This window comes from Marmota marmota, unplaced genomic scaffold (assembly GCF_001458135.2).
Source record: "Marmota marmota marmota unplaced genomic scaffold, marMar, whole genome shotgun sequence".
Taxonomy (NCBI): domain Eukaryota; kingdom Metazoa; phylum Chordata; class Mammalia; order Rodentia; family Sciuridae; genus Marmota; species Marmota marmota.
Genome location: NW_025999900.1, coordinates 3391493 through 3415179, shown reverse-complemented (window position 1 = coordinate 3415179; position 23687 = coordinate 3391493). Strand labels below are relative to the sequence as shown.

Below are 23687 nucleotides of genomic sequence, written 5' to 3'. Positions count from 1 at the left end.
AAACCCTGCCAGAATGACTGAAATGATATTCATTTTCAAAAACATCAAGTTCTAAGCAGGTTACTATGATAGTGTTAAACATTTTGATCCCAAAGCATGTGATCTTCCTGCAATTAAGTATTGACTCATATTTCTATCTTAAAGTCAGCAAAAAGTTTGAAATGAATAAGAGAAGGGTTTTTTTCATGAGTGTTCTGAATTGTATGTCATTGATACCTGGCCCTTTGGAAAGATTAGAAAATATGCTAAGATCCTTTCATACGATTTTTATTTTTCTTTCTTAATACATGTGAATCCTAAGTCTGAAACTATGAATAAATTAACATCTGTGATTGGCATATATTATGGGGGTCTTCTTTGAGACTGTTTTCAGAAAGAACATCACACCTCATGTTTTTAGGTCTGCACTTAACAATTGTAGCTAATTTCCATAGCTAACAATGGTAGTTAATTTCAAAATTAGTTGGTTTTATGCATGTTGCCTAATTCTAACCTTTAGTAGAATGAATGTAGAGCCAGTTATTTTTGAGAGATTAATTTATCTTTATAAAAAAGATTTTAAAACTCAAGCTCAACAATTTATAAGAATTATCTTATACCCTCCACAAAAAAAAAAAAAAAAAAAAAAAAAAAAAAACTAAGCCACTATTATAAAAGAGCCTAAGTAGTTCTTGGGGACTATTCTAATAGAGCCTGACCTCTAGAAACATTTATGTGCCATGTATATATGATGTACACAGATGGTACTGTGGGGGGCTTTTTTTACATACAAAGTGAAGGTAATAAAGGAAATAACATTTGCTTGGAAACTTTAGAATTTGAATGTTGAAAATGAAACACTCACTTCCTCACTAACGAATTTCCACTCCTGTTTCAGTTCTTCACTCCACATCTCCCAGACTTTGGCAGTCTGTAGCAAACTGAGCCACTTCTCCCACAGGACCAACAGGCCTCTGAGCACACACACGCCATCCTTTTCTGTGCACCTGCGCCTCAAGTGTCGAAGGACCTGTCGCAGCTTCATGAGCTCTTTTCTGGTTGATTTGAGATTTGACACCAAGGCCTTAAGAAAGAAAATGAATAAACAACAGGGATATAATGTCTATTTTTTTTGCCCTGAAACATAGAAACTGTCTTAAATCTTCAACAGTCAGTGATTGTAACCATCCACAAGTATTACGTGACCATTTTTTAATCCTTTTGCAAGTCAATTTGGGCCAGATAAGAATTATCCATAACTATATTCTGCATGAATTTGGGACTATGAGGACAAATAATGACCCTTAAATCTAAGAATGCACTTTCAAAGGTAAATATCTGAGAATTACATCTTGTTATTTTAACTCGAGTCTCATATTTTACTAGGTAATTTATCTGTACAATGTTTCCTATGTTAACCATCAAAAAATATTTAGGGGTGCTTATCCCCACTTTTTCTCCTTTGCTTTTTTGGTAGATATTATCAATTTAGAATGTTCTCATCCAAATCCAAGCAGCAATTATACTGTACATTCTAACAAATGCAAATAAGCAAAAATTAAAATTGCTTAGTAACAGGGTCTAAGAAGTGACCAGAATTCAGAGCTTAGGACAGGTGCCTGACTGCTCAGTGGGCGACAGGCTCTACCATTGATCCAGCAGCATCCCCTGAGACAATGAGAAAGTGAAGGTTTCAGAGGACAGAATGCTACTAGGGGAGGACTACACTGTGAATCCAATTAATTAAATATCTTAAAAACCACCGTTTCATTCTTCTCCCTCCTGACTTCTGGTTTGAGGAACTTTCTCAACTCAGCCTGAAGATTTCCATGGGTTGTGAGAACCACATTTCCTGATGCCTCCAAGTGCATGATCTTCTGAGTTTTGTGCACAGACTTACGGAGACTCGCAAACGCGGTTACCTTGCTCTGTTCCAAGCGCTCTAAAGCTTCCTTGTAAGACACTGGTAACGGGGACATGGACTGCCTGAGAACTGTCTCCATTTTTCTGAGGTGAGTACAAATGTACTCCTTGATACTTCTGTAGCGTTTGTAATTCTCAAGACACCTGATGAGGCACAGTTAGAAAAAAGAGTGATATTACATTTTATGGAACACGATAAACTTTGAACTTCCCAGGATGAATTCTCCACATTCAGTTTTATATAAAGTTGTTTTTTTTTCTATTCAATGCATTTCAACAGGTTTTCATTGACTATGCAACCCCAAAGGGGCCCAGGGATGGCTTTAAATGCAAACTTTAACAGGCATTTAAGGCTGCCCTTAAAATATCTAAACTGAAGAGCTTTGTGGATTTTTTTGGACTCATTAATTTCACTTCTGCAATTTACCTCAAGGAATAAATCCTAAATATAAGAAATTTATCCTAAACAAGATAAAATCTTTTGCATAATAATACCTTTTCTCTCACCAGAGTATTAATTAAAATAGCAAAAATTAGGTCTAGGAAAAGGTATGATTAAGGAAATTAAATAAGAAAACATTATATAAAATTTTATATAGCAATTGTAATTATTTTTGTAAAGTGTTATAATAAAGAAATGACCTAGTGTTATAGGGTAAAAAAATCAAAGTAGGAAATTTTTTATTTTCTATTCAACATAATATTGTGAAATGTTAAAAATACTATAAAAATTTTTATGCAAAATAAATCCCAAATTCCCCACTGAGAACAATAAAGATTCTCTACCAAATTTACTTCTAAAAAGAAAAAAACTCCTAAAACACACTAATAAACTGGCAAGGAATCAAGGATACAAAAATCTATAAAATGAAAATATATAGAAATAAGAAAATCTGTAGGGCCAGGTTTTTGCTTTGAGAATATTTGTGAAAAGCATATCAAAAAAATTATGCACCATGATCAAGTAGGATTCATCCCTGGGATGTAAGGTTGGTTCAATATACGGAAATCAATAAATGTTATTCACCACATCAATAGACTTAAAGATAAGAACCATATGATCATCTCGATAGATGCAGAAAAAGCATTCGACAAAGTACAGCATCCCTTTATGTTCAAAACACTAGAAAAACTAGGGATAACAGGAACTTACCTCAACATTGNGTGAAGCTAGCCAATCCTTAAAAAACAAATGCCAAATGTCTTCTTTGATATAAAGAGAGCAACTAAGAACAGAACAGGAAGGAAGAGCATGAGGAAAAGATTAACATTAAACAGAGACGAGTGGAGAGAAGAAAGGGAGAGAGAAGGGAAACTGTATGGAAATGGAAGGAGACCCTCATTGTTACACAAAATTACATATAAGAGTTTGTGAGGGGAAAATGGAAAAAAAAAACAAGGGAGAGAATTGAATAACAGCAGATGGGGTAGAGAGTGAAGATGGGAGGGAAGGGGAGGGAGGATAGTAGGGGATAGGAAAGGTAGCAGAATACAACAGTCACTAATATGGCATTATGTAAAAAAGTGGATGTGTAACCGATGTGATTCTGCAACTTGTATTTGGGGTAAAAATGGGAGTTCATAACCCACTTGAATCAAATGTATGAAAGATGATATGTCATGAGCTTTGTAATGTTTTGAACAACCAATAAAAAAAAAAGAGAATATTTGTGAGATTTTAATTTTCTTTGCCTGCTACTCAAATGTGGTTCTGGATAGATTGGATGGGTATTTAATAGGAACATAGAATAAATTCCTACAAATCAGTAAGAAAAAGACAATACAACAAAATATGAGTAAAGACTTGAATAGACATTCTACAGAAAAGGAAATATAAACAATTAATAAATATTCAACAAAAGAGCTCAAACTCATTAACAGTACTAGAAATGCAAATTTAAACTGTAATCAGGTAACACTTCTTACTCATTCGTGTTGGTAAGGATATGGGACACCTGTAATACCTATATGCTGCTGGTTTAAATGGAAATTAGGGAAACTATTTGGCATTAAAAATTTAAGATGTGACCCAGGCAGTCCCACTCCTAGAGATATACACAGAAAACTCTTGCATTTTAAAATGTTTCTACTAGCAGTGTTTGAGAATACAAAACACCAGGAACGATCCAGATGTCCATCAATAGCTAAGTGCATGAATTTTTCTACAGAAAAGAACACTGAATAAATCTCAGGGTCATATGATGAATTTGAAAAAAATGAAGTGACAGAAGAATAGACACACTGGGTGTTGGTTTGACGATCATGAAAAAAGAACACATCAACACAGCAAAAATACAACAAAAAGCAAGGAAGTGACAAACATTGTATTTAAGATAAGAGATATTTATGAGAGAAGAAAGGAGCATAGGAGAAAATTAAAAGTAGGAGCTGGGGCTGTGGTTCGGTGAGAGAGTGCTTGCCTGGCATGTGTGAGGCATTGGGTTCAATTCTCAGCACTGTATATAAATAAATAAAGTAAATGTCCATTGACAACAAAAAGAAAAAGAAAATTCAAATTAATGTCAATCTTTGAAACTTTGAGCATGAAGATATTTGTTTTATCATCATTCTTTATATACATCATATACATGCTTGCATCAATATTCTCTACGTACCCAAAGAAATTTTAATATAATAACATATTTACTAGGGTTTTCTTTAGTGAACTTTTAAAAAACTTTTACAATTGCCCATATTAGCTCTAATGCATATACGTTAATTATTAAAAAAAAAAAAAAGCCTTAATTTACGTTCCTAAAGTGTTACCTTCAGGAAGAAGACTTACCTTTCTACCAAAGCTGCCTTCACTGTGGCCGCCTCCTTCATGGCTGAGTTCTTAGAAATTAATTCCTGTAAGGTACACTGGAATTCCTGCTTGGCCTCGGGTGCTGATATAGTTCCCAGGTTCTCGATGAGGTCCTGGATGTCTGCAATTGTGGATTCCAATTCCTTTTGCTTCCAGCGAAACCTCTCTAGTGATTTTTGTGGATTATGAAGGTTTACTCTCGGGGATGCAATGATGGCTTCCAGGGAAGTGATGATCTCCATCGCCCTGGCGACTGCTTCGTTATAGAGGGTTATATTTTCATAAGCATTGTTCAAGGCATCCTGGAGAATAGGAGATTAAAAGCTGTGACAACACTGTCAAATGTTTGTCATTATTGAATGTTTGTGTGCGTTCCTAACCTGTCTCTACGTCTTATCAGAGCTGACTTCTTATACTTACGATTTAACAATATCACACTAGTATTAAAAAGGAATAACTTTTTGTTTGTATGAAGAAAAAATGGTTTCCAGATTTTCTAAGAAATCATCTAAATTCAGAATAATGTCTGATGAATCATGCCCACTACTATATGTTCCTGCTCTGGAATTCTTGTACCAGACTACAAATTAAATAAAACAGTAAAATACATTTAATATGTATAACTTTAATCAGTATCTGTAAACAAATGAAAACAAAACAAAAAACTCCAGATTACTTGTGTCTTGAAATCAATAGCTATGCTACTACCTTTAGTCTGAGCACATCACGGAATGTCTCTAGACCTCAGTCTTCTAATTAAAATAAGAAATAGCAGGGTATGGGCTGGGCATGGTGACGCATGCCTGTAATCCCAGCAGCTCAGAAGGCTAAGGCAGGAAGATCACAATGATAGAGCCACCCAGGGTTTGATCTCCAGGATCACACACACATAAAAAAGTTAATACGTAACTGCATGACGAATGTGATTCTGCAACCTGTACACTCAGAAAAATGAGAAATTATACCCCATCTGATTCAAATGTATGATATGTCAAGATCATTGTACTGTCATGTGTAACTAAATAAAACAAATAAAAAATGGCAATTAAAAAAAGTACATGATTTAATTCTCAGTACTAGAGTCTTGTGTATGCTAGCTCTACTGCTGAGCTATATATCCCTAGTTCCAAAATAAATCACTTACCCTCCAGTTCTAATCATATTATTTTGGGTATTTATGTCAATTGTTTCCTGAAATCATTAAAACTAAGAGAGGTTCTCAGATTCCTCAACATCTGCCATGAACCTATTTAAACAACACATTAGGGTTCATCATTTGACTTTACATTTCTGTAGCACTTACATCTATCAAAATATTTCAAATACATTACCTAATAATAACTCTTCAAAATAAAGAAGTTAATTTCCCCATCTTATAAGTTGAATGTGACAGACTTGATAACAACATGTAAGGTATCATGTAGAGTACAATGTGAAAGATGTCTAAGACACCTGCCCTCTTATCAAAAGGAAAGGGGGAAGTGTGCTGGGGTCACTTTCCCACAGAGGTCAGCAAACATCAAGACTACTCCACTCTGCAGTTGGAGCATGAAAACAGCCATCATTAGCCCATAAACAAATGGGTGTGGTTGTGTTCCAATAAAACTTTAATTACAAATCAAGGACTATGGACAGGATTTGGCCCATGGTTCTTCCTTAACTTGATGACTCCTCATCTAGAATCAGATCTCAATTTTAATTCTGGTTCTGTTTTTGTCACAAGATCCTGAGAAAAATCTGAACTTCAATTTCCTTATTGTAATATCATCATCATCATCATCAACAACCCTGGGAATTGAACCTAGGGCCTTGAACATGCTACACAAGAGCTCTACCACTGAGCCACATTCTTAGCCCTCAATTTTTCTTAAATAGGCTAATAATAGCACCTGCCTCACAGAATCACTGAGAAGATTAAACATAGAGTGATTAGCACGCACTGGGCCTAGCATATTGTAAATTCTAAATAAATATCAGTTATTATTTGGTGTTCTTCCCTTACACCACACTTCTTCCATCATCTTTTACTATCTCTAGAGACCAAAAAAAAAAGAAAAAAAAATACACACACACACACACACGAAAAAATTTGTTGTGACTTTCATAAGGGCTATGAAGGAGGCAGATGTAGAGATATCAGATTAGTGCTTTTCCAAACTATAAGGTATTGAATTTAGATGTAGATTGAGTCAGGATTATAAAGTTGCACTTTTGCAAAGAGCTAACTGCCTGCAAAGAATTCTCCTGTACAACCTGTAACTTCTTTAGACGTACAGATATTAACCATAGTAAAATAAACAAATAAAAAATAAAACGCCATTAATTGAAAATATGTAATTAAAAAAAAACTTACCATGCGTAAATCAATGCTTCTGCTAAGCTGTGTCTGAAGCGCTTCAACATCTTGCAATTTTGTCTCCATATCACCAGTTTCAGGAGAGTTTTCTTCTCTTTGCTTCTCGGTAACAGTCACAGCTTTAATACTACACATTTCCTCCTGAACTAGTTCTAGAAATGCTTCACAATTATCCTTCTCATTTTCAATATGTTCAATTCCCAAATTTATAAGCAAAGGCTGCTGTACGTGAGATTTAATCTGATTTAAAACATGTAAGGAATTTTCTAGTAGGTCCTGAAAATTCTTTTCATCAATTTCTTTTGGTTGGAATTCTAGTACTATGTTTTTGACAACCTTCTGTAACTTATCATTTTCTTCTACATTCAGTGTTAGTTGTACTATTTCTTTCTCTTTGAATGAGTCATCCAAGGCCTTGTTTTCACTTAATTTCTTTAGTACCTCATTATATAAGCACTTCGCTTTCTCAATCTTCTGATTCAAAATTATTGCATTGAGCAAATTGCTCTCTGGTGAGGTATCAGGAGCTTTCTGTACTAATTCAGCCCTTTTCTTAATTTGCAAATCCATATCCCTTACTTTACTCAGTAATGCTTGATATTTGCCATGTTCTGCCACAAACGTATCCAACTGTCTGATTTTTTCTTCAAGTTTCTTTTCTTTTTCAAATACTTGGGTTTTCAATTGGTTAAGTTGTGAACAGTCCCAGTTTATCCCTGTGTAGTCAAACAGTTCTTTAAGTTCTAATAGTTGTAAGATCTCACATCGAACACCAGTAAGTCTGTCTTTAAGATTATTGAACTCTTTCACATCTTGATTTATGTCTTGGTTAAGTAGTAGTTCCTTATGCTGTATACGATCAACCTCCCTCTGAAGACCAGATGTTTCTTCATGGAGTTCTCTATAAGAATTTATCTTATGTTCTACTTCATTGCACTTACTCTGAATGAATCTTCGTGTTCTGCTGGCTCTGGTCTTCAGATGTTTCAAATGGTCATCAAGAAATAATCTTTCAAAGACATTTAGATCCTTACAGGTGTTTGCTAGTTCCTGAAGATGTGTTGAGATCACACTCCCAATTTCTCGAAGCTCCTCCTGGGATGCCTTCAAAGTGAAGTGGACATGTGCTAGCTCAGTTTCTGTGGAGGCTGCTTCCATCTTGGGAATGATCAGTGCTTCCTTTCTTTGAAGAGTGAGTTGAGCCTTCCCAATCCCTGCAAAGAATTGGCTTCTTTCTTCCAATTTAAATTCCAACTGCTGTGATCTCTGAGTTGATTTTAAAACTAGCATTTGATATTGACTCTGTAAGTCCTCCAGGAGGCTATTTAAATCATCCCCCTCATCTGCTGTAAGGTTTGGAATGATATCTTTGACCTCCTTCACCAATGACTCCATGACCTGCTGCTTATCCAGAATACCATCATGAGCCATCTTGCATTTTCTGATCTGTGAAAGAATGTCATCTGGGAAAAGGCAAATGTAGGGAGTGAGTGTACCCTGCAGATTCTTGACCCACTGGATAGTCTCCTTCATCTTGTTCTTTATGTCACATTTCTTAATCCGATTTTCCACCTCCAGGTTTAATGGATCCAATGTTTCCAATTGCTTCTTCAAATTATTTATTGCATCTTCTAAAATCTTCTTTTCTTTTTCTCCCCAGAACCTCTTCATCTGAAGTTCAGCTTGTGTCTTTAAAATAGAAAACCCATGCTTGATGGCCTGGAGCTCAATGGCCGAGGCAATGATGCTGTGGCTCCCCTCCTGTTCTTCTAGAGAGTTCAGCCTTAACAGTAGACACTGCTGCTGCTCTTGCAGAGAAGTCTCCATGTCTTGGAACTTATTCACAAGGGAGGTGAATTCACCATATTCCATTACCTGCTGCGAATGCTTCTTTTGAACCATGTGTTCCATTTGCTCCCAACCATGCTCAAGCTGCTGAATCTGGTTTTCCATCAGCTTCTTATCCATGTCAGTCACATGAGGTGATAAGCTCTCCCATTCAGCTTTCAACTTGCTTAAAGAAACTTTCTCTTTTTCTATTGATCTCAGGAATTTCTTAATTTTGTTCAGATAGATTTCACTGTCCATTGGTCCCCTAGAGGGGAAAAATAAAAATAGTGTTTTTTCACGTTTACTATTTATTATGCACTAATATATGGTTAGATAATCATTAAAAGAAAATAATTCTACTTTGAATTCACAGAAAAGAAGATTAGGATATCTACAAAAGTATTATATCCTTAAAATAGAAATAAAAATCTTATTTACTGTGGCTTTCAATTAATGGATGACAATGCAGAAAATACACCTTTAAAATGGAATCATTAATGGGCTGGGGATATAGCTCAGTTGGTACAGTGCTTGCCTCGCATGCACAAGGTCCTGGGCACCAGATACAAAAAAGGTATCACTAAAACAAAGAATCAAAGGAAAAGAGTGAAGAGTGAAAAAAAACAATGTATATAAAAACAGTCTGCAAACTGTAAAGTGCTATTACAAAGGTCAGTCTAGGACTGAGAGAAATTACCATACTATCAAACACCTCTGTTACCATCTTTCTAAAATCATGTTACAGATATTGACTAAGAAGTCAGAATTATTAAGCAAATGTTTTCAGTATAAAGTGTTTTCCTCAAGAGATAGTACTAAAAGTAAACCCATTTAGATATACATATAAAATAAACCTTTTTAATGAAAAAAAATTCACCTATTAAGACTATATCTGGGGCTGGGGCTGGGGCTGGGGCTCAGCAGTAGTGCACTTGCCTGGCACGTGTGAGGCACTGAGTTCGATTCTTAGCACAACATATAAATAAAGGTCTATCAACAACTAAAAAATAAAACTAAAAAAAATTTTTTAAAAAAGACTATATCTGAAAAAAAGACTATCTGCCACCATTTGTCATCATTTTAATGGCAAAAGGAGTGCATATATTTTAAAAGAAACAATTAGTACACACGTGTGTAAATATATACATATATGTGTGTGTATATATACATATATATTCAATATGCACTAAACTATCTAAACCAATTATGTGAATGCCAAAAAAACTACACATATTTTTCTCCTTCCCACAGTTTAGAATAAACTCTTATCCAAAAGAACATTGAATTTCATAGAACTGAAATATACTTTGCAGATATTTATACTGTGAACTGTTTAATAACTTAGTTTGTAAAACATATCCAGTAATGTACATTTATTTTTCCAGCACAAAACCAACAAAGTTTTCTTAAATGGTTTCTGCTATTTAAGAATATTTGAGGGTTGGGGATATGAGTCAGTGGTAGAGCACTTGCCTAGCATGTTTGAGACCCAGGGCTCAATTCCCAGCAAAGCAAAAAAAAGCAAAAACAAACAACAAAACAAACCAGAATGAGTCCCTCCCAAATTCCTATTTTATCAATAACTTAGGGGTATTAAGAAGTGGGGCCTGGAGGGTAATTACATCATAAGGCCAAAACTCTTATAAAATATGAGTGGGTTTAGGAGTCTTTGAATCAGAAATCTCTAGAGAACTGCCTTGTCCTTTCTACTCTGTGAGGACACAGCTAGAAGGTACCATCGATGCACTGGTGAGAGCTTTCACCAGACATCACATTTACCAGCATCTTCATCTTTACTTCCCAACCTCAGAACTGTGAGAAAGAAATTTTTGTTGTTTATAAGCCACACAGTCTATGGTATGTTGTTATAGCAGCCCGAACAGACTAAGCCAGTTCCACGTAGAATTCATTTCCCTAGAATAGTTTTACAATCATAAGATCCTTTCACAGAATAAACTCTGAAAACTCTGAGCCCATCCAAGGAAGTGAGGGCTGTGCTTGAATGAAAAGCACACGAGTCCTATATTCCCACACTTACACTTTTAGACTTTCCTTTTCTGTCAACAAGGCTTTCATCAAGGATTCAACTGCGGTGACATGTTCTTGAAAATGTTTAAGGAGATAATACTGGCTTTCTTTATTTTTCTTCAAAGCAGTAAGCGCCTGAAGCAGATTGTCCAAGTGCTGTGCTGAATATCTTTTATTGTGGAGGGCCAAGGCACTTGCTTCTGTTTTGTTGAAACATTCAGATTGTTCTAGTGGTTCAATGGCTGTTTTCCTTGCTTCTAATCGGTTATATAATTCCTAAAAACAAGCCGCACAAACCAGTAAATCATACATGCATTAATTCATTCATCCATTTTTCCTCTCCTTTCCTCCAGATAACACACCCTATTCTCAAGGTGATATTTCAAATATTTCATCTGCACACGGAGAAACTAAAGTCATGACATCTAAAAGAACTTTTTTCTCTACAATCAGGTTAAATCTAGACCGAAGTTCACCTGGGTTCAGCATTTAGTATCAATTACATGATCCCACCATCTTAAAAGTTTCTGTAGTTTCTAAAGGAAAATTTATTTTAATTATTTACATACAGCAATAGATGGCATTATTATTACATCTCATATTGTTATTAATTACTACTAATAGTAATTAATAACAATAATAATAATTATTATTAGTTAATAATATCATATCTCATTCTTAGACACATATTTCCTATTATGTAAACTTGGCTAAAATTGTAGGGATCCTTTATAGTTTCATTTTTTAAAATACGTGGTCACGTTTTGGATTTTTAGATTGCACAGCTAGAAGTACATAAATATGTTAACGCAGCCTATAAACCCAGCCGCCAAAACAAAGCAGGACCCATGGACTGATGATGAGGAAAAATAAAAAGAATCTGTCAGAATAAAAAAACTACACATGACCACGAAAAGGAAGGATGACAAGTCAGAAAAATCCAAAATTTTGTTACTGAATAAGTTTTGGGGAACTTTCTGAAAGAGAAAGAAGACGAATGTTCATTAAACCCTTCTACTTGTTAAATGCAAAAACTTATACAACTTACTGATGAGTACATAATTATACAGTTACCAAATTGATCATCAGGCAGAGGTTAAATAAGACTTTTCACTCTGTTGCAAGCAGGTTTTTGGTAATTAAAATGCATTGTGCTATCCTGGATGAGTGATGCAATCATGTGGTCAGTGTTTCCGCAGTTCCATACCTCTATCTCTTCTAATTGTTCATTTCTCAGCAGAACATCCAATTCCAAGGGCTGATTTTGCAGCTCGTTGACTTTGTGCTCATCTTCGGCGTTGTTCATGCTTTCTTGAACATGGAGAGGAAATTGTTTTGACAAAACCATTTCCACGTCTGAATTCTGAAAACATAAAAAGATTAATTGCTGAGTAGTCTACCTTCCAAATGAATCATTTTTATTTATCTTGACAAAAAAATTTGTGATTTTTTTCTACTGACTCAGATTAAAGACTTTAAGTATAGTTGGGTATTATCAAAGGTGATTTTTTTTCCCCATACCATAATGAATACCTACTTGGTACTCCAAAAAGTGAAACTTTGTTACAAGATAGTACAGGATCTTGTGTTGCTCCATTACATACTGAGGCATCATATATAGAGTCTTTTTTTGGATACTGGGGATTGAACCCAAGGGTACTTAACCACTGAGCAACATCCCAGCCCTTTTTATTTTTTATTTTGAGAAAGGGTACTAAATTACTTAGGACCTTCCTTAGTTGCTGAGGCTGGCTTTGAACTTGTTATCCTCCTGCCTCAACCTCCCAAGCTGCTGGGATTACAGGCATGCACCACCACTCCTGGCTCAGGGGTATAATATATAGTCTTAAAGAAACAAAACAGGATGGAAAAGTCAAAATTTCCCAAATTTATACTTGGTATTCACTATGATACAGAGGATAGGTCAAAAAATAGCCACTCACTGTCAGCCATCTGTACTTTAAAATAAGTGGTTAAGTGAAGGAAACACCATGATTTCATGATATTAAGAATAAATGAGAGGCTGGGTTTGTGGCTCAGTGGTAAAGCACTTGCCTAGCATGTGTGAGGCACTGGGTTCGATACTCCGCACCACATAAAAATAAACAAATAAAATAAAGGTATTGTGTCCATCTACAACTAAAAAAAAAATAAAAAAGAATAAATGATACCTTAAATCAGATGGTAGTAAGAATTATAACCTAGATAAGGTGGAACTGCTTATATATGGGCTATATATGGGGACACACATACATACACATAGAGATTTTTTTTTTTAACTTAAAAAAATTGCAGATCTTAACAGGTCACAGACATCTCAGGGTACCCACATTCATTTATCCATTCTTTCAACAAGCATTTGTTGAGGACTTATGTGTACTAGGTCCCAGGACAGTAATTTTTAAAGATTTCCATTATTTTGCTAAGATATTAACTTTTATTTCCAGGTAACTTAATAAAAGAAAAAACTCTTGATTTTGCAATATACTTTGTCAGCAGAAACTTTGAACAATTTTCTCTTGGAACAAAATGTTTCCAAAACCCCCAAAAGGTAAAAACTGTTGTCTTAAAATGACTCCCTGGACAGTAATATGAGATGTTAGCAATAAGAAATTAGATGCCGGGATTTAAGGCAACTTTTTATATTACCTTTGTACTTTCCCAAAACCATTCTAAAATTAAAAACCTATTTAAATAAGACAAATATTGCCTGGAACTTCACCTGTTCTAACTGGTAAGAGGGTTCAGCCAGTTAGGGTTTTGAAGTAACACTTGGCACAGTCACTTCTTCAAAAAGGTTACAAATGATTGAAATGATTTGGCAAATTTCCTCCAACTCAATGATTTAATTCACATGAACCTGGGTGAAAGTCTATATTATGGGCAGCATCACAGCAGGAAAGATCCAGAAGGACTTGGGGGGACAGGAGAAAGGGGCCACATCACAGGTTTCACCGGGTGGGTTTGATCTGGGCCACAGTCATCTCAGGTACGCACCTGCCTCCTTCCCACCTGATGGTTACTGTTTCTCAGAGGCCCCTATAAACTCACCAGGCACAAGAGCCTGAGCTACAGGCCTAAGTACCAGGCAGTAGGAGAGCTTTATCAATTATTAGTCATCTACTAAGAATTCAGAGCTCTTATCTCTTACCTGATAAACCAGTGCCTGAGGACTGCCGTTACACAGGAAAACACTAGTGACATTTGTAATGACTGCCTTCAGTGGTCAGAAAAAGTGTATTTAAACACCTGGAATCACCCCAAAATACCATTCCTTTACCAAACCCAAGAGCCATTTTCTACCCTGGCAGAAAAGCCAACAGAATCCCTCAAACGAACATTTCAAATTTAAAAGGCAACATTCCTTTGCTCATGACAGGGAGATTGGAATGCAGATGCCAGGCCCTGATTGGCTCCTGGAAAGTTCTTTCAAGACCAGTCATCCTTTGCTCAGTAAGTACCCTCTGCTATATCTTATTTGAAACATTTTATCTTAGGTTATGTTTCAAGCATATACAAAAGAACAAAAATAACAGATTCTCATTACTGAATACACAAAGCAATATAATTTTCCATATTAGGAAAATAACTGAAAGCCCAACCCCAACCTTTTTTCCTCTTTTCCTCCCCAGAACCAACCCTACTCTAAAGTCCACATACACATCATTACACTGTTATTACATGCATCAGAACTGGCATAGTAGTGTTCTGTGTTTTTAATTCTTACAGAAATCAGAATCATATACCTACGATTTTATACTTGTTAGTTTCACTCAAGAGTATATTTTGAGATTTTATCCATGTTAACTGGTATAAATCTAATAGTCATTTTAGCTTTGTATCTGTTCCAATGAATGAATGAATGAATGAATGTGACTTATTTATCTCTTAGAATACTCTGGACAATAACATGTCCCTCTCTTCCTGTCACACCTCATACTGTAATACACACTGTATACTCCTGTATGGTTCTTGCATGTACATGTAAATTTCTTTAGGATATTAGCCTAGAACTCAAATTAATAGCCACAAAACATGATCCATTTGATTACTGATTTGCTCTCTAAACTGAATTACGGTTTCATTTCCATCAATGGAAACAGCCAAGAAAGCAAGTCAGTAACAGCGTCACCATCCTCTCTCCTTCATAGGAATGGTTCCATAGTGTGTCGGCCAGGATCTAAAGTCCACCACTTGGAACCTGCCAACAGGGGGACAGCGTGTCACACCAGCTCTAAGGGACATGTTTCTTCCTTCTCTAAAGCCTTCCAACATGAAGTAGTGAAAAACAATCTTAGCATAAATCTTATTGCCATCAGAGACAAAAAAAAAAAAAAAAGGCAGATCAACAGTCTCAGAGGCTGCTGATTACTCTTCTTTAACCCTCTCAGTATAATGTCTAACATGTCAAAGTGACCCACAAAGCACTAGTGACTCAGCCAGCCATGCTCCTCCCTCTCAGACTTCATCTTCATCTAAGGCTCTCCACTGCCCTCTACCCTCTGGCCAAGGAGCCATCAATCAGCTTCTGAAACTCCTGCTTTCTCCCACTATTTCCTCTGTCAAGAAAGCTTCCCACGCCCAGCCCAGAGCTCTGCTGCCTCCAGCTGACCCTTTCAGTCCCTGTTCAGGAGTTGCTTCCTGAGAGTAGCTGTCTCTACCTCTACTGTCCGGATCAGATTGCTTTGTTAAAAGCTAACCCCAAACTGGGTTCTTCCTTAAGCTCCTGTAGTTAGACTCTCGTTAGTGTAATTCATTAAGTAACATATGTCTCCCCCACAAGAACAGAAGCTCTATGAGGACAGACAGTGTCTGTGTCTGAATCTTCACTGCCTGTTCAATGTACTTTTACTGAATGGACACAGAGACAAACTCAAGCCAGAGAAAAATAGAACATTTTACTTAGTCATCTATTTTTCAAATTCATAATATGTGAGTTATGAAGTGGAATAGAAAGAAAATGAGGACCTGTCAATCTAGCAGTTCTTGGCCAAACATCTGTTAGGATTGAGGGAAAAGCAAGAAAGTAGAGGTTTGAAAGAAATACTAGAGTCATCACAGCACACACGACTCAGGAAGATCAACTCACATAATAAAGAAAATCTATTTAAATTTGTTTAACCTCACATTTCAGAACTTATTTAGACACCCAGTTTCCACCTGTATAACACATTTTGTGAAACAGTGGGTGGAGTTCTGAGCATCAGAGTGGGCATGCAGCATGCCTGGGTTCTACCCCAGCTCTGCTGGACTTCAAGCCCATTCTCTAAAATACAAAGGTTAGGGAAGAAAATTTCTAAGGTCTCTTCAGCCCAAGATTTTAGGGCCTTGGAGCACATTCTCAAGCACACACTGTTTGTAGACAGCAAGAACATGTACAGAGTGCAGGTCGCTCATCCTGTAAAGGAATAAATCTTGGACTGTGAAAAATACTCCTAGAGTAAGAAGCAAGACTCAAATGCTGGCCAAAAAGACCAAAGTAGGATACTTTGAAGATGGAGTAGACACATGGCCCAGCTAGGTGATCCATTATGTATAGTTACTGAGTTACCAGAAGAAACATCAGAAGTAGACACCAATTACCCCAGGACTGAAAAGTCTCCCTGGGTGGAGTGGTTTTCCTTCTCCTGGTAGACTCCACACCTGGCTTCTGCTCACTCACCCACTGGAAGCCCTGGAAGCCTTGCTTACTCAGGTGATCACCTATCTTCTAGGATTTATCTACAGATGCTTTCTTATACACCAAATCATTAATGATCAGAAGCTTTTGAAAAGGAGAAAAACAATTCACAAATAATGAAAAGCAATGACACCAATGATAAGGAAATTAAAGAAGTAATTATAGACCAAATGTTCTGGGTGTCTTTTTTTTTTTTTTTTTAAGCAATTATGTCATGTGGGTTGTCATTTAGGAAGACTGCAGCATAAAAGCTCACTGAATACAGTGAATCTGTAATATTGCTTTATGATATTTTTGAAAATAAAAAATAGAAAGAATATAGGACATAGGAGTTTCAATGCATTTACTCTTGATCACTTCCCTTTATGGATATCTAAAAGCCCAGGAGATTAGATAGTCCTCACTTTTTAGCATTTCCTAACATGTTACTTTACTTAAGTTATATAGGAAGAAGGAAAAGGGAAGGTAGTTCTGCCTATTCATTCTTTAAGACTCTTAGAAAACTGGCTGAGTGCTTCGGCATCTGCCTGTAATCCCAGGTACTTGGGAGGCTGAGTCAGGAGGATCACAAATTCCAGGCTAGCCTCAGCAACTTAGTGAGATTCAAAATAAAAAAAATAAAAAGGGCTGACGATATATTTCAATGGTAGAGTGTAAGTGTTCCTGGGTTCAATTCGTAGTATGTGGGGAAAAGAACTCTCATAAACGCACATCTACAAAAAATATATTATGCTATTGGAACATCATCACCCATCCTTCAGAATAAATTTGTGATTTCTTTTGATTCTAGACAGTTTTAATATTTCCAACATTAAAGAAAAAGTCAACAAACGTTTTAAATTTAATGTGTCTAGAGTAAATTTCATCTAACTGAAATCATTAGCACTAAATTCAAATGCACAGGGCAATTTTTAAGAGGAAAATCATATATTCTACAAAAATTAATATTTAATAAAGAAAATAAAAACATCCTAAAAATTCTTCTAGTGACTTATTTAAAATTATCTGATGAAACATCCTAGATTTCAAAGTCACATGAGGTGAGCATAGATGGGATATTTGCTTCGTGTAAGACTGAAAGCTACTCTACCCCATATCCCAACAGAATGAGAGCAAAACAGGTCTGCATAAGTGCTTTTAATCAATTCAGTGCTTATTTTCACTATTATAATAGCTTATTTTAATCAGATTTAAAATTAAATAAGTTGTTCTTTTCTGTGCTTTTTGTATTCATGATATCGAGGTGTCTGAGTCCTGACACTGAATAATATTACACATGTATTTTATTTGTCATATTAAACCTGTATTTTATTTGCTGTGCACAACCCCAGCCCCATATTTGATCTTGAAACTGCTCTTGACCTTTCATAATCTAACATTAGACAACTTTACACACTATAATATTACATAGTACAAAGCGCAGCCTGCACTTATTGTAGAAAAAGTAAGCCCAGATTCAGAAAAAGATTCATGCTACAGAAGAGTAAACACTGCTAGGGAATCAAAACTAATTTTCTGTAATCAAGACTTATGAAACATATTTGAAGACTTAAATTCCTTCCTCTGTCCTGAAAAAAATCTTAATAAACTCTCAAACTACAAAAGCTCTTATCATCTGAGATTAAGTAAACATCTTAATAAATTAAGAAAACATCATTAGATTATGATCTTTATATAGTTTTTAATGTACTTTATTGAAATCTGGGGTTCATGGTCAAAATGTGCCTGAGAAGTTAGTTTAGAAGTTATTGGGCAACTAACCCCTGTTGGCAAAGTCTTGTGTTAGGTTTGTATCCTATCTTACAACTTTATCCTATAGAAAGCACTTGGGTATTTTTCCTTTTTTACATAATCTATTCCTCTTTTTTAAAAAATATTTATTTTTTTAGTTGTAGTTGGACACAATACCTATATTTTATTTATTTGTTTCATGTGGTGCTAAGGATCGAACCCAGGGGCTGACACGTGCTAGGCGAGCGCTCTATCGCTGAGCCACAACCCCAGCCCCATTCACCTATTCCTCTTTAAATATCATTAAGGAAGTATCTTTCACATATACAACCTCAAGTGTCTCACCCACAGAGGCATCACTCTGTTAGACTTACTTCCTTAGGATTATCTAATACAGTGGGATTTATAAAAAGACTTTTATCATGGCCAAAGAGAAGGTCCATTGGTAATTAACCTTGCTTAACATATTTCTAAAAAATCCTATCTGGTTCCTTTAATCATCCATGACTTTTTGTTCCAGGAAGACAATCAAAAGGCGTGTTCTCTTCCTTCCTGTTGATTACATGTTCCATAAAAAGCTGATGAAAGCTCATGCCTGACTGACCTAACCTCCGGACCGTCCACTGTACCCTGGACGGTGAGAGGCTGCCTGCCAGGGGATCCGTTCAAACACAGTTGACTGGGTGACACTTCACTGCCTTTACCACATGGATCTGAAGCTACAGGAAAGTGCTTTAAGAACCACAGGAAAATGCACCTATTTGGTTTAGAATAAAAATTTTTTTAAAAAATCCTTCTTTTTTCTTTTTTTGGGGGGGCGGGGGTGGGCGGTACTGGGATTGAACTCGGGGGCACCTGACTACTGAGCCACATCTCCAGCTCTATTTTGTTATTTTATTTATTTTAGAGACAGGGTCTCATTGAGTCACTTGGTGCCTCGCTTTTGCTGAGGCTGGCTTTGAACTTGTGATCCTCCTGCATCGGCCTCTTGAGCCACTGGGATTACAAGTGTGCACCATCACACCCAGCTCCTTCTTCCTCTTCCCTGAGAAAATTAGGAGTCTGAATGTAAATATTTTCACACTAAAAGATCTGACAACATTTAAGAGTATATTTGCAGTATAGGGTTAACAAAAGTAGAGAAAGAAAATAACTGTCTCTGGTTTCATTTATAAAATCAACCCAAAAAAAAGAAAGAAAATTTGAGCTGTTAGATTCCCGCCCCCTTAGGAAACTGGTAAAGCAAATTTTCTTTCTTTTGCCTCTTCTAATTTGCCTTTGTGCTCTTGACCCACGAAACTGTATCTGATTACCTATCTGTGAGGATAATATACCTAAATTGATGATTGACATTTTAACAGACTGAACAGTAATATTTCACCACTAAAATCTGGATAGTTTTCTAAGGGCTCTTTGTACAAGTGAGTTTCATAAATAACCAGTATGCTGAGGATTTAATTATGAAGTCAGAACGCTTGATTCGCGACCCTCTTTTCAGAGCCAAACACCTCTTCTTTCTTAGACTTATCCCAGAGAGTGTAATCACCAACACTTACCTTGTTTACTTCCCAGTCTTCCTCCAGCTCTTCCACTCCCACCAAGAGCCAAGTGGACTCCACCACCTCAGAAGTGGCCTGCCTCTGTCTGCCTGGCAGAGGAAACTTCTCATTCTTTTCTATTGAGCATTTTGATTTGAGAAGGCTGTTGAGATAATTTTCAGTCTCCTGTTTAGCAGATTCAATTCTGTTTTCCAAATCTTTTTGTTTACACGTAAGTGATTTTATATCATCTTTAATAATAATCTGTCCCACTGAAGATGTATTTTGCTTGATGGATTTTGCTAATGCTAAAATCTTCTTCAGTGTGCCATCTTGTAAACTGAGTCTACTTTCTAGTTCCTGTGAGTGGAGAAAAGATTATTGTCAAAAGCAACTCCATTGAACTGTCAGAAGAGCTGGCTTCTGTGAATTACAGTGCTAATATTAGTAGAAATCATGTATTAAAAACCCTATCAATGCATACCACAAAGAAGAAACTTTGGGTAAAATTTAAGCCAATATAGCATCAAAACAGATTTTATAAGGAGATTTGCAACAAGTAATGCAGCAAATGTTTACAGCATAGGTTGTAAAACATAGGAGGTGGTCAACAGATATGTGTTGAATATTCATGTTTTGTTTAAGATACTCTTTCCACAAGTCAAAACACTAAAGAAAAGTGCCTGCTATGTGTAAAGTATTAAAAAGAAGAAAAGAACCATGTGCCCACATGAATCTAATTCTAATATTTAGAATTCAAAGATTTGGAGGTGATGAGAAATAAAACTATCAGGTATACTCTCTTAGATATAGTAGAAATTCAATTAATAATTACAACATGCATGAACAAATGAGGCTAATTTGAAAACTCCAGACAGAAGAAGAATTTGAAGTACCATAGTAGCCACTGAAGAACTTTAAGTATTACAGTAGCCATTGATGTTACTGGTGAAATGGAATATGTCTTATAGTATTCTATGGACTATGTGGGATTTATTAGTCACTAACTTAAAGGGCAATAAGTATTCACTCATTCATTTAACTAACAGTTAAGTACTAGGATAGGTTTTGAAGTTACATAAATGAATAAGAGTCCCTTCAAGTTCACATAGTTGAATGGTACAGACAGGTCACAGGTAGAATTATCTCCAAAGGCCACTGAGTCAGAGTACAGTTCAATTCAAATTACAAATGGATTTGGCCACTAAAGAACAATGTTCCCATTGTTTTGACTTTTCAGAACTTTTGCTATCTAAGTCATTTGAATAACACTTAAATTTCTGATCAAAACCACTGATTAGTCAAGTTCTAATGAATGTTGATTTTTTCCAAAAATGTCTACCACATATGGACATTGTTTGATACCTGCAGTTTCTGCAATTTGTCCTCAATTGCTGTTTGATCCACGGGCAAATCAGAAAAACTAACTAATTCCATGGAGATATTGTCCAATGTGGTATTCAGCTCTTTGATGCAAACCTCGTATGAATGGTGTTCTTCAACATGATCCTCTAATTTTTGCACAGAATCCTAAAAATAGAAACAATTTACAATTACAAATTATTTCTTTCTGAATTTTTCACAAATAATTACACAATTTATAAATATTTGTTTTACAAGGTTCCACCTTTTGAGAGTGTGTTCTGCCAGGCACAGTGGCACATACCTATAATCCCACAAATTGAGAGGCTGAGGCAAGAGGATTATAAGTTCAAGTCTAGTGTGGTAACTTAGCAAGATTCTGTCTAAAATAAAAAATAAAAAGGGCTGGAGATGTAGCTCAGTGATAGAGTGCCTCTGGGTTCAATCCCCAGTACCACAACAGAAAAGCCGAAATATGTCCACAACTGATCCAGAGTTCTGAAGTAAAGAGCTCAGTGTCTGAGGTATTTCATTGCAAAATCTGCATCTTTCCCTAAAAAATGACTCAATAAAAACACTTGTTCTTCTTATGCTTTATTGCCCTCATTTCCTTCCAGAAGATAATTTTTTGGCAAGCAGTTTACAAAAAGAAATAACTATAAATTATATCCTTAAATCACAAACATCCATAATAAACCAGGTGCCTTAATTATCTTTTGCTTTAAAACCAAGAATTCACAGTTGGAGATGAGACTCTACAAGATCAACCTCACCCCATGTTCCTTTCCTAAGAATCAAACTCAAATCTTACATTAGGAAAAAGTAATCCTAACTCAAGAGCCAACCATTTTCAGGTTCCCTCTGTGGGGTAAGAAAATAAGATAACCACACCTGATCAGAAAAGCAGCTAGTATTAAACAAAGTGATATATAGCCACCTTAATCCCTTCCCAACTCCTAATATCTAGACAAGCAGGATTTCTTACCGAGGTAATCGTTACTTTGAACCCAGCTTTCAGTGTGCAAAGAATTATAAACAGTTCTATTAAAAGAATATAGTCCCTCTTAACAAGCTGACGATTTACCTCAATTCTTTCACTGCAAATAATGTCCTAAGATTTAAGAGAAGGGCACTTATAAGAAGGTAGGAACAAGATAAATGAAATATCACAATGTAGATGGATGAACAGGTGAGTGGATGGATGGATGGATAATGCAAACACTGTCCTTTTCATAGAGATGCCTAGAATCTTAAGCCATTCAACCCCTAAAGAACCAAACTTCAATGAAAGGTAATAGCATTATCATCAAATAACCCACAGTGGATTCATCTAGCAAAACTGTTTGGATTCCTCAGTCCTTGAAAGTTGGCATTTTCATCTGTTATGGTTTGGATGTGAGGAGTCCCCAAACATCACGTGTGAGACAATGCAAGAAGGTCCAGAGGAGATGTGATTGGATTGTGAAAGTCTTAACCCAACCAGTGGATTAATCACCTGATGGGATTAACTGAGTAGTAAATGAAGGCAGGTGGATATGGCTGGAGGAAATGGAACGTTGGGGTCGTGGCTTTGAGGTATATATTTGTATCCGGCAAAGATATTTGTATCTGCTTTGTGATCATCATGTGAGATGCTTTACTCTGCCACACTCTTCTGCCATGATGTTCTGCCTCACCTCGAGCCCTGAGGAATGGAGCCAACCTTCTATGGACTAAGACCTCTGAAACTGTGAGCCTTTCTCTAAAGTTGTTCTGGTTGGGTCTTTTAGTCACAGCTGACTAAAACATCATGTAAAATGATAAATTAACTTTTGAAAGCTTTAGGTTTACCAAAAGAATGACAGCCAAGCAATAGTTCTGAATATGAATCTTGCATCAATAGAATGACTGCAACAATCATTTAAAATTGTATTTATCAAAGAATAAACTTCACCTGCAGTTGTTGAAGAAGACTCTCATGTAGATGTTTTATTTCCAGCCAAGGCTCCTCACTGAAGCTGGGATTTTTAGTGCACTCCAAGAGGTAATTTCCTTGAGATTTTAACTCCTTTAGCAAGGATGTCAAATCTTGTGCTTTCTGGAGGAATTTCTTATAAATTTTTAACTGGGCTTTCTTCTCTGGCAGAGCATGTTGAAGGGCAAAGCCTGCTTCTTGCTTCTTCCTTAGTTCTATGAGCATTAATCTCAAGTCCTCCTTACTTTGCAAATACTTTTCCCCTTCTAGCAGAAGCTTTTCTTGATGGCTAAATTTCACCAAATATTTTATAAATGAAATAATAGCAAAATGGAAGGGCATTTTGCATGCTAGAGTTGAATGCACATTATAATCAACAGCATTACAATAATACTAATTCACATTATTTCCAGAGACTCTTCAGGCACTATAATATTCTAAAATGGCACTAAATTTAGCTCAGAAATCGAGGCATAAATTATTTGCATATCTAAAACATA

General features: G+C 36.0%; 1 protein-coding gene across 6 annotated transcripts in view; it reads right to left on the bottom strand.

Annotated features, from left to right (window-relative positions):
• Syne2 (spectrin repeat containing nuclear envelope protein 2) overlaps positions 1 to 23687 on the bottom strand; it is a 329254-nt gene that overhangs the window by 142236 nt on the left and 163331 nt on the right. For all 6 annotated transcript variants that reach the window (XM_048798469.1, XM_048798471.1, XM_048798472.1 and 3 more), the window contains exons 43-51: positions 23167 to 23476; positions 21237 to 21401; positions 19890 to 20231; positions 12130 to 12285; positions 10933 to 11198; positions 7062 to 9159; positions 4688 to 5010; positions 1902 to 2046; positions 845 to 1063 (exon numbers count right to left, since the gene is read on the bottom strand). In XM_048798469.1, coding sequence (XP_048654426.1) covers positions 845 to 1063; positions 1902 to 2046; positions 4688 to 5010; positions 7062 to 9159; positions 10933 to 11198; positions 12130 to 12285; positions 19890 to 20231; positions 21237 to 21401; positions 23167 to 23476 — 4024 coding nt within the window. The remainder of the gene's footprint in view (positions 1 to 844; positions 1064 to 1901; positions 2047 to 4687; positions 5011 to 7061; positions 9160 to 10932; positions 11199 to 12129; positions 12286 to 19889; positions 20232 to 21236; positions 21402 to 23166; positions 23477 to 23687) is intronic.